Source organism: Emydura macquarii, unplaced genomic scaffold (genome assembly GCF_026122565.2).
Source record: "Emydura macquarii macquarii isolate MOO-44397 ecotype Brisbane River unplaced genomic scaffold, CSIRO-AGI_Emac_v2 contig_968, whole genome shotgun sequence".
Classification (NCBI taxonomy): Eukaryota; Metazoa; Chordata; order Testudines; family Chelidae; genus Emydura; species Emydura macquarii.
Window position 1 is genome coordinate 5,800,295 of NW_027131105.1, and position 13,212 is coordinate 5,813,506.

The 13,212-nt window shown below is 57.2% G+C and overlaps 1 protein-coding gene across 4 annotated transcripts in view; it reads right to left on the reverse strand.

Moving 5' to 3' along the window:
- The window catches only part of ATG2A (autophagy related 2A), a 38,523-nt gene extending 27,564 nt beyond the window's left edge, over positions 1–10,959 (reverse strand). For all 4 annotated transcript variants that reach the window (XR_010918929.1, XR_010918928.1, XM_067543928.1 and 1 more), the window contains exons 1-7: positions 10,686–10,959; positions 4,782–4,944; positions 2,957–3,100; positions 2,033–2,135; positions 1,258–1,420; positions 675–830; positions 280–376 (exon numbers count right to left, since the gene is read on the reverse strand). Coding sequence is in view for 2 of the 4 variants with exons in the window: in XM_067543928.1 (XP_067400029.1) it covers positions 280–376; positions 675–830; positions 1,258–1,420; positions 2,033–2,135; positions 2,957–3,100; positions 4,782–4,944; positions 10,686–10,856 (997 nt within the window). In the remaining 2 variants the exon portion in view is untranslated. The remainder of the gene's footprint in view (positions 1–279; positions 377–674; positions 831–1,257; positions 1,421–2,032; positions 2,136–2,956; positions 3,101–4,781; positions 4,945–10,685) is intronic.
- Between the last annotated feature and the right edge of the window lie 2,253 nt (positions 10,960–13,212).

Here is a 13,212-nt window from a genome sequence, read left to right on the forward strand (position 1 = left end):
GATGCTAGGCATGGAGAGCTGAGCCCAGATCATAACAGCGGCTCCCCAGAGTCTCACAACGGAACAAGGAGCATGGAGCCAGCAAACCAGGCTGGCAAACCCCAGATTTCTCCCCCCAGGGGTCCTGACCCCCAGCCCTCTCCTGCTCTAACCCACTAGATCCCCCCCACCCCGCCCAGAGCTGGGGACTGAACCCAGGAGCCTCTTTAGCTGTTACCAAGAGCTGCGTTTAGCCAGGGGTGGAGGAAAGGGCGAATTGACACCCCAGCGGTGGCTCACCTGAGACACTCAGCGCTGTCAGCAGGTCATGCAGGTAGAAAATCTGCTGGGGGGAAACCAAGAGGTGCAGGGATCCTAGCTTCCCATCCAGCTCCAGCTGGGGAGAGGGGACAAGCAGAACTCAGTAGGCAGGTTCCTCCTTCTCTCCTCCCCCCCTCCCCCTCCCTCCAATTTAGAACAGACCAATGGGCCCATCCAGTACCATCTGGCTCCCCCTCCCAGATCAGACAATGGGCCCCCCAATCTGGCTCCCCTCCCCACCACAGGATGTTACTGAGGCATTGAGTTCCACAGGTGAATACCAGTAGGTGGTGCAGTGCCCCACTGCTCCACGAGACCTTCTCTCAGTTGGGGAAGCGAAGAGGGATGGGATCCCCCCGCCTGTTGTTTCTCACCTTGGGCCCAGGAAAGGCCTCATTCTGCTTGAGTTTGATCCTCATCTCCATGTAGCCGGAGCAGCTGCCAATCTGCAGGGGAGGGCCAGGGGGGTCAGGAACCTCAGGTGCCTCTCCACTGGCTGAGGACAAGGACTCACTCATCTGGGATGGGGGCTGAGAAGATGGAAAGGAGAGTTTGGTTGCTAAAAAGGGGTGAGGACTGATTTGGGACCAGCAGCCCCTCCCCAAAACAGCAGCCCCGTTACCAAAACATTCAGTGGGCTCTCTCTGCATGGAAGCAAGGCCGTGCTGCCAGCCCACACAGCCTTCCCGTGACACAGCCCAGAGCCTGCTTGTCCGCCCCCCTCCCCACCCTAACCCACTAGACTCCAGTCCCCTCCCAGAGCTGGGGATAGAACCCAGGAGTCCTGACTTCCAATCCCATGCCTTGGGTTCAGATCAGGACCCCTGGGTTCTTTCCTGAGTTCTGGAAGGGGAGTGGGATCTAGTCGCTTGAGCAGGGGGCTAGGAGCCAGGACTCCTATACATTAGACCCTAAGCAGGCCCAGCTCTCCCCTTCCAGGGCTGTGCCTTGAGGTACCTGGGAGCTGGGCACAGGCGAGGCTGCAGTATCGGGAAACTCCTCATAGTACAGCAGCACACCACTCAGCTGCAAGATCTTGTGCACGAAGGCCGGGGGTTGGTGGATATCGACTGGGAGCACCTGGCTGGGGTCCTTCACTGCCTCATCGCAGTAATCCAGCCTGCGGGAATGAGTCACAAGGGACGGGGTTAAATGCAGCCCCATGGGTACCAGAGTTGAGCCAAAGGTGGCTTCAGACAGCCGGGACACTCAGCACAGCCTAGCACTTCGAGCACAATCACAGCTGGGAGCCAGGACTCCCAGGCTCTATTCCCAGTTCTGGGGGGAGAGCGGGGCCTGGTGGTTAGAGCAGGGGCTGGGCACCAGGAGCCTGGAGGGAGGAGAGTGGGGTTTAGTGGATTACTGTAATGGGAGGGCTGGAAGTCAGGGCTCCTGGGTTCAATCCCCAGCTCTGGGAGGGTAGTGGGGTAGGCTGGTGGTTAGAGTAGGAGGTGTTGAGAATCAGGATTCCTGCATCATTGGGACAGCACTGAAAGAGGGGCGAGCACCCCTTACTGAGGCCCCCACACAGCTCCCTGTACCACCCCATTCCCCGGGATGTCTCCCATTGATGTACCGGCCTGGCTTGACCTAGTTTAGCCCAAGTTCAGACAGGATCCCAGAGGGGACAGTCTCCTTCTGCACACTTCATCAGATTCCCCCCTGCACACTCAGGATCCAACACCCCCTGCACACTCAGAGATGGGGGAAGCAGAAACCGCCCCACCCTTACCTTTTAATATGCACCTCCAGGGCCACCCCGGTCTGAGAGCTGCTGGGCACGTGCTCTACCCGAACAATGGTATCCAGGAATGTCACCTTGATCCTCCGCAGCACTGGGCAGGGGATGTCAGAGAGAACCGGAGACATTAAGGGACCATCTCACAGCAATTACTGGTTTCCATCCGTAGACCTCAACATGCTTTACAGAGGAGGTCATCCCCATTTTACTGGTGGGGAAATGGAGGCAGAGATTTGCCCAAAAATCACAGTGGCAGACCTGGGAATAGAAACCAGGTCCCCTAAATGCCTAGCCCAGTGCTCTATCCACTAGGCCACACTACCTCCCCACCTAACAGGCTGGAAGACACGCCCCCATTCACCCCCCCAGGGAAGCCTGTACTGAGCCTGTCTCCTCAATCTCACATTGGTTCTTATGAAGGGTGGGTTATAGGGGCTTTCAGCCACACAGCTGAACTCTGCCACAATCTCTCTCCAACCTCTCCCCATGGGGAGGTTGGGGGTGCAGTGGAGAGGTATGTCTTGGTAGTGTTTTGTTTATCTTCCACCCCTATGTACATGTTACTCAGCGTTTATACCAGACAAGAGAAGTTGCTTACCACTTAGATTGGTGGTTAAACTGGCAGCCAGGACTCCTGGGTTCTATTCCCTGCTCTGGGACAGGGGTGGGGTCTGTGTGGATTAGAGCAAGGGAGGCTGGCAATCTGGCCACTTGGTCTCTATCTCCAACTCTGGGAGTGGATTGGGTTCTAGCAGGTTAGAGCAGGGGTGGGACCAGGAGTCAGGACTCCTGGGTTCCATTCGAAGTCTCCGAGCAATTAACCTGCCCCCTTGGTTCCCCAGCTGCAGTCAGATTCCCCTTGCCCCACCCACCACCATTGCCCCCCACACCTACAAGATCCCAAGGGAGACTCACCCGTCTCGATGGTCTGGGCAAACATCTCAAGGCCCTCCAGGGGCTGCGGGGGCTCCTCAGCCTGGTCCTTCAGGCACTCCTGGGCCAGCTGCATGCTCGTGGTCATGCATGACGACCAGCTCTGAGACTCCGTTCCTGGGGCGGCTGTGGGGACGGAGGAGAGCTGCGTTACCGAGGGGTATAGACAGCAAACAATGAAGGGACTGCCGGCCCCAGCCCCCCGAAGGGAAGGCGAGGGAGGCACACGCTCACTGTCCCCTTCAGAGCGCGAAACAGAGGCGCAGAAGAAAGGGACTTGGGCAGAGCCAGGATCTAAGCCCCAGGCCGCCCTAGCCACCAGGCCTTGGTTTCCACACCTAAAACTGGAGATAATCCTTCTTCTGTCCCGCCTGGGAGCAGGGACTGTCTCTTGCTAGGTTGGGGCAGCACCCGCACGGGGGGCCCTTGATCTCAGGCCTGGCGGGGTCGGTGCAGGACCGGCAGTGGTGTGGGGAGGGACTCATGCGCTCACCCTGGGGAGGGATGTCTATAGGGGCCATTTTAATAGCCTCTCAGCATTATTTATTTCTATGGGAGTATTTTCTGCTGGGATCCCAACAGCTCCCCCAGCGCTCGAAGGGCCAACGACCCTCCAGAAGCAGCAGAGACCCCAATCAAGTGCTGGCCAGGGCAGGATGAAGGCTAAGATTGTCACCGTTATTTTAGTAAAAATCACCGACAGGTTACAGGCAAGACACAAAAATTCACAGAAGCCTGCGACCGGTCAGTGACTTTTACTAAAATTAATGGTGGGGGGAGGGAACCTTGAGGGGGACGAGAGCCCTAGCCCCACTGCGGGAGCTATCGGCGCCAGCCCGGACCCCACAGTGCTGGGGCTCCGAGCTCCCCCTTGGTGGCTCAGGGGTCTGGGGTCAACCCCTGCCCATGGCTGGAAGCTGTAGGGTCTGCGCGCCGTGGCTGCTGCCTGCAGGGGCTCCGGGGTGCCCCCCCACCCACCTCACCAGACAGCAGCAGGGTCACAGCAGAGCCACAGGGTCCCTGCCTCTGCTGTGTCTCTGCCACCCATAGCGGCTTGGAGCTCGGGGGTTCCTGCCACCCATAGTGGCTGGGAGCTGCAGGTTCCCCCACCATCCGTGGTGGCTCAGAGCCAGGGATCCCTGCCCCCCGCCCCAGTGGACAGCAGCGGGCTCCCCGCCATGCCAGTGGCTCAGAGCCACCAGGTTTCTATCGCCCACGGGGGCTCAGAGCTGGGGGGCCCTGCTGGCAGCAGGTTGGAGCTGGGGGGGCCTCCACAGCAGCTGAGAGCTGCCCCCCTCTGCTGAGGCCTCTGGGACCCTCGCCGCCTGTGACGGCTGAGAGCTCCCAGGTCCCTGCAGCCCCCAGAAGCTGACAGCCTCAGCCCCACTGCCCCAGGACGGAAGCTGAAGAGCGCAATTTCACAGGCGTCTCTGGAAGTCAGAGGATCCATGACTTCCGCCACCTTCGTGACAGACTCGCAGCCTTCGGGAGGTTCCCTGAAGGCTCATCAAAGCCACCTTTTCTGCAACCCACAGGGCAAAACGCACAAGTCGGGGGGCTGGGGTGGGAGACAGCCCAGCAATTAGCTAACAGGGACCCCACTTCAAGGGATTGGCTGCTTGTGACCTTTGACCTTCACTGGGGCTGCTGGGAAACATGAAAACAGGGTGAAAATCATGGAGTGCCTCCACGCTGCGGGGAGGAAGAGCAGCACATTAAGATGCCAGCCAGCAGCACCGGCTACCAGCACTGCCTGGGCCTGCATGGAGGGCACAGCCCCCCAGGCCCGTTTCAGCCCAGCTCTCACCACTGCGGTACTTGGGCCGGCATGTGATCTGCAGTCCCGTCACCTCCACGGTGCAGTTCTCCGTCACCAGCGCCGACCATGGGATGGTGACTGCGATGCTGTTGATGAAACCATCCACAATTTCCAGTGGGGCGTTCACTGACTCCAGGAGTTCGTTCACCGACTGCAGGGAGAAGAAAGGAACATTTAGACAGGGACCACTCACCTGGTGCAGAGAGGCAGCCACCTCTGGGGTGGCTCAAAGGGGCTGTTTATACAGGCATCCCTTGCCCAGCACTGAGATGCAGCTACTTCTGGGGTGGGATGCAGAAACCAGCAGATAATACCTTCACTGTTGCACAGGGTTATTTGACCAAGGACAGCATGGAAAGTGGATGTCAGTTTTCAGAGTCCCCCCCAGCTGAGAGCTTCCTGGAGTTCAAATCATTGTAACCTTCAGGCCCCAAACTGATTTTGTCAGGGTTCCTCTCTGAGCCAAGGGATTTCCAACTCGTTGCTAAGGCAACCCAGCCATCCTCAGGGGCTGCTGGGCCTTCAGCCCTCCTCAGTGAAGGGCTGCGGGGTTAAGCATCACACCAAGTATTAAAGGCAACTTTACTACCTACCATTCTACTGAGAGGTAAACTGAGGTAGGAAGCCTGGGGTCACACAGCAGGGCAGGGAATAAAACCCAGGAGTCCTGACTCCCAGCCACCCCTACTTGAGCCACTAGACTCTCCCCGCAGAGCCAGGGTTAGGACCCTGACTAGCAGTCTGCTACCCTTTTTGAGAACAGAGCTGACTCAGCACTGCATTCCCCGCTCCTCCAGGCAGAGGCAGCTCACAGCTTCCCAGGGCCTGGAATTAGTAGCCAGATTCCACTTCAGGGCCCATCGTTCATCTCAATTACGAGTGATTCAGTGTGAGAATCCAACTGGCCTGCCCAGATTCCAACAGGGCTTGTGACTAACACGCTGGGCACTTCAGGCAGGCTGCACTTCCTGTCCGAGGCTAACATGCCCTGTAGTGCCCCACTCCAGAGCAGGCTGCATGTCACCCACAGCCCACTGATCCTTGCATGCTGCCCTGTTACCTGGGAATCCTCCCTCTGACGCCAGATGACATGGATTGTTATTCTAAAATCCACCCCGTGACAAGGGCAGGAGAGGTCAGGTGACTTGGTTACAAAACCATTGCAGCAGAGGAAGTAGCAGGCTGCATGGACACAGTTTCCAGCTACTTAGTTGTAGGCCTCATAGAAGTGCTAAGTATAAAGGCTACTGGATTATTCTGACAATAACGCTTGGGGTCCTGACTCAGCTCAGAGCGCCCTGCCCTCCCCCCCAATCAGGCCAGAGGCTCCACAGCCTCCTCCCCAAGATCAAGGCGCTCCTATAGGGCTAAACATTGCCCAGAACAAGATCAGGATCCCCCCAACTAAAATCAGAGGCCCCCGTTGGTCTGGGAGCCATGCAGACCCCCAGACCAAGATCAGGGTCCCCCAATCGCACCAGTCCCCAACCCGATGAGCTTCTAATCTAAAGAGACAAAGGATGGGAGGGGAAACTGAGGCACAGAGCGACAAGACTTGCCACAGGTCAGTGGCAGAGCTGGGAATAGAACCCAAATGTCCTGCATCTGAGCCCAGTGCCCCGGCTACTAACCCACACTGCTGCCACGTGTCACACGGAGCTGGATAGAGCCGCAGGAGGCAGCCTGTCCAGAGGCATCCAGCCGAGGGCTGCGTTTTGCCTCATGGAATAGCTTCCTGGAAAGCCAAGAATCGGGAGGGTGATTGAGACACGGGGAGGAGGGGTAAGTACGGGGGGGACACAGTGGTGGGTGGGACGTACAGGCAGCCAGTCCCAACATGCCAGGGGAACATCGTTGTAATAGGTGTATGGTGACCACAGCTGCTAATTATAACCCACTCAGGAAGGGCAGCAGCCACGTTCCCCAGCAGGTAGGAGAACAATCACCTCAGTGCAAAGGGCAGGCCTCACTGGCACCCAGATTATGGGCTGTCATCATCCCCCACTGCCACCCCCGCCCTGGCAAGGAAACTGAGGCAGGGCTCGACCAGTGCTGAGAAAAAGGGGAGCAGATTTCCTGAGGGGATTTAGTGGGTTAGAGCAGGGGGGCTGGGAGTCAGGACTCCTGGGTGCCGCCCCAGCTCTCCTGCTAACTTCCTGCATGACCTTAGGAGATACAGCCTCGTGCCTCAGTTTCCAATCAAAGACAATGCCTCGCCTCCCAGCCCAGCCCAGCCCATCCTTCCCTTTCCCACCCCAGGAAAGCTCTGTGCTCATTTTGATTTTGAAGCCAGGCACAACAGACATTCAGGAAACCCTGAGTCATGGAGCAGGTTAATGAGCAGCCCCCGGCCGGGCGCCCTGAGGTGAGCCCAGGACATTCATCAGTCCTGGGATCTGACCGCTCCCCCACCCCCTTGGCATTCTCCATGTCCATGGCTCACACCATCAACACACGCACACGCACACGCTAACCTCAGCAAGCAGCGAGGCACAACCAAGAGGGACATGCACACACCAGCCAGGCACTGCTGAATCCATTCATGAGCAGGGAAATCAAGGCAGAGAGGGGAAGGGCAAAGGTCACAGAAGGCACCATGTCAGAGCCGGGATTCTGGCTCCCAGTCCTCCCCTGTTGTAACTACTGACCCTCACACCTCTCCAGAGCTGGAGAGAGAACCCAGGAGTCCTGGCTCTTTGCCCCTGCTCCAACCCACTAGATTCCACTCCCCCATTTTTATACTGACATCAAAAATATCACCCCCTCAATTGCTAAAGAAGGCGGGGGGGTGGGGGGTTGGTTTCAATTCCTCACTCTGCCACAGACTCCCCTTGCAAGTTTGGGCCAGTCACTGCCACTGCTCTGTGCCTCAGTTTACCCATCTGTAAAATGACCTTTCAGGGGGAGAGAAATGGAGAAATCTATTAACAACGTTAGTAAGGCTTCCACAGAGGAAGCCACAGGCGCAGCTTAGCAGTGTGTGTGTGTGTGGGGGGGGGTCGGTCCAGTCCCATAGCAGAGAGCCCAAGAGACCCTGGCAACTTCCTGTGGCCAGGACAGAGTTAAATGAGGCAGCAGCACTCAGAGGAGAGATGCCATGAAGCATGCTGAGCCATCTAGATTGTGCCCTGGCGGTGCCCCCCTCCCACTCGCGCCAGCATGACTGGCTCGCTGAGGAAGCCCATTCCCCCTTGGCTGTCAGGGCCCACCAGCTGAGGGAGGCAGCATGGGCATTGGGGGCAGTATCCTGCAACCCACTAGCAGACTTCCCGCCAAAAACCTTGCTCCCCCTTCCCCCTGCTCTGACCACAGACCCCAGGCCCCTTTCCTTTATCCCTGGGCCCAAATACCCACCAGCCAGGAGATGTCTGGATCCGAGATGGCGTGGGTGGCAGAAATATATGGGGACTCTGCCCACACTCCCAATCCTCCCGGCTGCCCCACCCCAGAAGTGGCTGCATTTCTGGGGTTGGTCAGTGGAGAAGTGAGACAGGAGATGGCAAGGCGGATGGCCAGACACATCAGCTCATGGCTTTTCAGCGCCCAATCCTGGAGGCCAGCTGACTCACCCAGCTGCTGTGGTCACAGTCCACCCCGTGACCGGGACCATGACCCTGGTCCCACTCCCATCTCAATCACAGCACCTGATGTAATAACAGGGGCTCAAGACGACCAGTGACCCCACTGGCAGCAGCTATGAAAGCCCAGGGGAGAGGCAGAGGTACACACATGCTGCATTGGGATCGGCTCCAGAGGAAAGAGACCACCCAAGAGCCATCTACCGCCAGAGTCCAATTCCTGAAGGTTGGATCAGAACCAGACCGCAGCCAGCAGGGATGTGTCACATGAGAGCACCACCCTACCGTGCCAGGGATGCTGTGCTGCAGCGAGTGGGGGGCTCAGTAGGAGACAGTCTCCCCTCCCCGTCAGTGCTGCACCCACTGTCCCAGCCCCAGGGTGGTGCTGAGGAGGCACTGTGCTTCAGAAAGTGGGGTGGGGACTCATCGGGGGCACTCTCCCTTCTGCAAGACCCCAAAGGTGGGTCACAGAACTGGTCCCCCCACCTGCTTGCAAGCAACTAAACCCATCCCTCAGCCCCCTGAGCTCTTCACGCCCCCCCCTCGTTCCGCTGACACCCCTCAATCTCAACCCACAGCCCCATCCGCTATCCCAGCCTGGGGCAGCCCCCACATACACACACAGCTCTGCTGATGCCCCTCAATCCTGCATCATCTCCTCAGTGAGTGGTCACTCTGATTCCCCTTCCAACCCCTCTGCCTCCACTACTCCCCCAAGAGCCACACGCTCCAGGCCCAAGCAGCTTCCTTGTCCTCCCCATTCCCCTCACTGTGGCATGGGGCACTAGAAGTCCTGCCCTGACGCTCACCACAACACCATGCTGGGCTATTATTTGTGACCTGGTGACATGACCCACAATTCAGGGGACACACCCCACTTCCCCAAGACACTACATCCAGGGTGACAGCAAGGTTATTAACCCAACAGCCCTCCTCTACCACAAGGTGGGCAGAAGCCAAGGAAGGGAAGCCCAGCTCTGAGGGAGGTGGGGAAACTGAGGCACAGCATTGACATGAACATAAACCAGGGGAAGAAACGTAAGAATGGGCTAGGTGGGTGAAGGGCTCAGATCCAAGCACCAACCCCACCACGTGGGGTAACACTACAGAGTTGGGTTCCCCCAGGAGTGGGTGTGAAACATACAGCATTAGCTCCATCCCAGCCTAGGTAGGGGTAGGAGACAGAGCACTGGGCTAGGAGAGGTTGCGTCTGTCCAGCCCCATCCTAGTTGTCCCATATCAGCAGAGAAACTGGCTGGACAGAGTCAGTGGAACTTCATCTCCACCAAATGAAATCTACAAGGAACAGGCCATGGAAATATACCGGCATCAGCACCCCATGGACCCGTCCCTAGCACACAAGGTGGTAGTTTAAGGGGTAACCCAGCATTCCAACTTCCCCATGAGGCCACTTTCAAGTGGTTTGACATCCCCTGGCCCCCATACAGCTACTGCCCTACAAGCTGGGTATTTTATAGACATGGCCCTGAGCAGGAAGTACTGTCCGGGCAACCGGGAGGCGGTGAAACGCGCAAGAGGTGGCATCCCATCCCACCAGGAAGTGCTGGCTTCAAGATCAATACACACCCACCCCGATTCTATACCACCTCTTCCCAGTTCCCTCTGCCCTGTGTCCCTGCATACACCTGGGTCCTATGCCAACCCCACCCCCTCCTCATCCACAGAGCCACACTGCCGTGTCCCTCTGCCCCTCACCTACATATCCAGGCAGATGCCCTTTCTGGACCCCATCCCAGGCCCCCAAACCCATAGATTAGGGGATATGACCCCCATCTGGGATCCCCACATCACCTGGTTCTCCCCTCTTCCCCTTCGGCTCCCAGCTCCAGATCTAGGCTTGCCACTTCCAGGGCCTCGGCACAGATTCCAACCTCTCCCCAACCAACCTTCCCGCCCATCCCCATTTCCTCCTCAGCATCCTGTGCCCCCTTGGCTCACCCTGTCTTTCTCCAAGGCCCTGCTGCCAGAGATTGGGGTGAATGTTCCACAGCACCCAGGCCCCCCAGTACTTATTTTAGCCCCGTCCCTTGTCTCATCCCCGCCCAGTTCTCTCCTAGGCCACATCCCCCGCCCCTCACCCAGGTCAAGTGGATGCCCCACAGCGCCCCTACCCCTGGTACCTTCCTCTGCCTCCCCAGGCTCCCACCCTGCCCCAGGGTGCCACAGCCCCTGGTCCTGTTCCCCGGCCCCTCAGCGATGTGTCGAGGTGAGTGTCCCGCAGCGCCCCCGCCCCGATCCCCGCCCAGCCCCAGCCCCGCCCCGATCCCTGCCCCGGGTCCCCGCGGCCCCTCACCCATATGTCGAGGTGGATGTCCCGCAGCGCCCCGGCGCCCTGGTACAGGTCCAGGCTGAGCTGCTCCAGGCTCAGCCGCTCCTCCAGGTAGTGGCCCAGGTAGTGCTGCAGCAGGTAGCGGCAGGCCCGCTTCTTGATGGAGCTGGACCAGGGGAAGAACCAGCGGGACATGGCTGGTGGGGGCCGGGGGCCTGGGGTCGGCTCTACCCGGCCTGCGGTGCGCCCTCCCCGCCTCAACTTCACTCTGGCCCCCCGGCTCCGTCCGCGGCCGGCTTGTTTTCCCCCAGGTTCTCCGGGCCGGCCCGCTGGCAGGGCAGGCCCCGCATTGATTGGCTGGGAGGATGGGGACCGCCCCCTCCCGCTGTGTTCTGATTGGCTCCGCGGGGAAGCGCCACAAAGCGACCCCGGCCGGCATGAAATAGATTCCAGATACAGAGACTGCGCGTGCGCACGTTTTTGCCGCGTTAAAAGGGGTTCGGACCGTGCATGCGTCCTATTGACCAGAGCTACAAATGGACGCTCCGGGTGCTAAATAGGTCCCGACACCTCCTGATCGCGCATGCGCGCAGTGGGCTGAGCTGAAAAAGGACACGCCTAGTGTCAAATAGGTGCCACCCACCCGTCTCCGCAGCGCATGCGGAAAGTGGCCAATACCCGGAAGTTTCTGTGGGAGGTGTAAATAGTGCCTATTGCCTAGCCTTCCTCGCGCCAAATAGGGACCGAAGTTGGAGTGAAATAGTTCCCAAACCCTATTTTACAGTCAAGGAACTGAGGCAGAGAGAGGTTATGTAACTTGCCCAAGGTCACGTGCAAATAAATAACCGAGGCTAGACTGGAACATAGATCTCTTGAGGCATTGTCTTGCATCCTAGACCCTGGACCAGCAGCTTTGTGGCCTTTGTGCAGGCCCAACCAAGGGGCCTAGCTAATATGGTGCCTGGAAGGGGACATAATGGTGAGGGATGAGAAAGGTTCAATTAAACTTTGGACAGGACTTAAGAGGATGGAATTATGTTGCGATGTCATCTCAGTACAATGTGATGCCATCATTCTGTGTGGTGATGTCATTGTGCTCCTTTATGATGTCATTTCACCTCTCTGTGATGCCACAATAAAATAGGGCCCTGCCAGGGCCATGCCTGTAGCACATAACTGTTCAGTCTCCGAGGAATGAAATGCTTTAATTGTGATGTTAACTAAAATATTTGAGCTTAATATTGGTGTAGCTGGGTGAAATTCTCTGGTGTGTGATATAGAGAAGTTCAGACAAGATGATCTAATGATCCCTTCTAACCTTAAACTCTGTACTATGAAACCAACCAGAGACTCCAGCTGGGAGGAGCAAAAGCAGCCAAAACAAGGACCTTTGCACAGCCAGATAACTGTCTACAGTTTGGTTGGACTTTCTCTGCCCTGTGCTGATTGGCTGTTTGCTCCAACCCTCTACCTCCCTCACCCTTTTTCCTCATGCTTCCCTCCACTGGTGTCTCTCTTACCCGCTCCTCCCCTGCCCTGCCTCCCCCACCATCCTTCCCTACACTTTTCTTCCCATTTAGTCTCTCCCCTCCTAACTGAACCCTCCCCAAGCCCCAAAATCATCAGACTAACATGCTACTTGCTTTCATCACATTGATGGCTCTCCCTGTGTCTGATACCCCTTCCTCACCCTATCTATCTGATTATTGAGATTGTAAACTCTTAGGGCCAGTAACTGTCTGCTACTCTGTGTTTGTGCAGTGCCTAGCACAATGGGGTCCCATTCCTGGCTGGTTGTTAGGCCCTACCATAATAAACATGATTAACAACAATAATAGTGCTGCATTGTAATGTCACTGTCACATTGTGATATCCTAGCACTGTACTTTGATGTCATAGTCCAGCACTCTGATGTCATTGCATTACCTTGGGATGTCCTAGTGCTGTGTTATGAAGTCACTGTGTCAGCAGCATGCAAGCTGTATTGTGATGATATTGCACTGCCTCATGATGTCACAGTGCTATATTGTGATGTCACTGTGTCACATTCTGATATCACATTGTGATTAGCTGCATTGTGATGTCATAGTGTTGCCTCATGTCACCGTGTATCTTCACAATGTGCTTGCACCCCAGGAAAATGTCACTGACCGGCACTGGTAAAACCCAGTGAGGCACTGTCAAAACCCACTTGTTCAATGTCATCCAGGTGGCAGTGTGGAAATGCCACCCTGGCAGCACATGCAAAGTGCCCCCACTGTGGCACAGCACCGCAAGCTGGTGTCCATATGCTGCTGCAGCATCAAGCTGTCAGCACAATTACATCAGGACAACCCCCAGGCAGCAGCATGGCACATGGAGGGGATGCTGTGGCATCTTATGGTCTCCCCAACTTCTCCCGGCAGCTGCCAAAACCCAACAAACAGAATCTTCCATGAGGAAACTGGGAAGACTGTGGAGAATCCATGATGGGCAGAAGCTTCAGCTGTGGCTAGGCAATTCCTTTCCTGTACTTGTTCTGTGTTTTGTACAGCACCTAGCGCAACTGGGG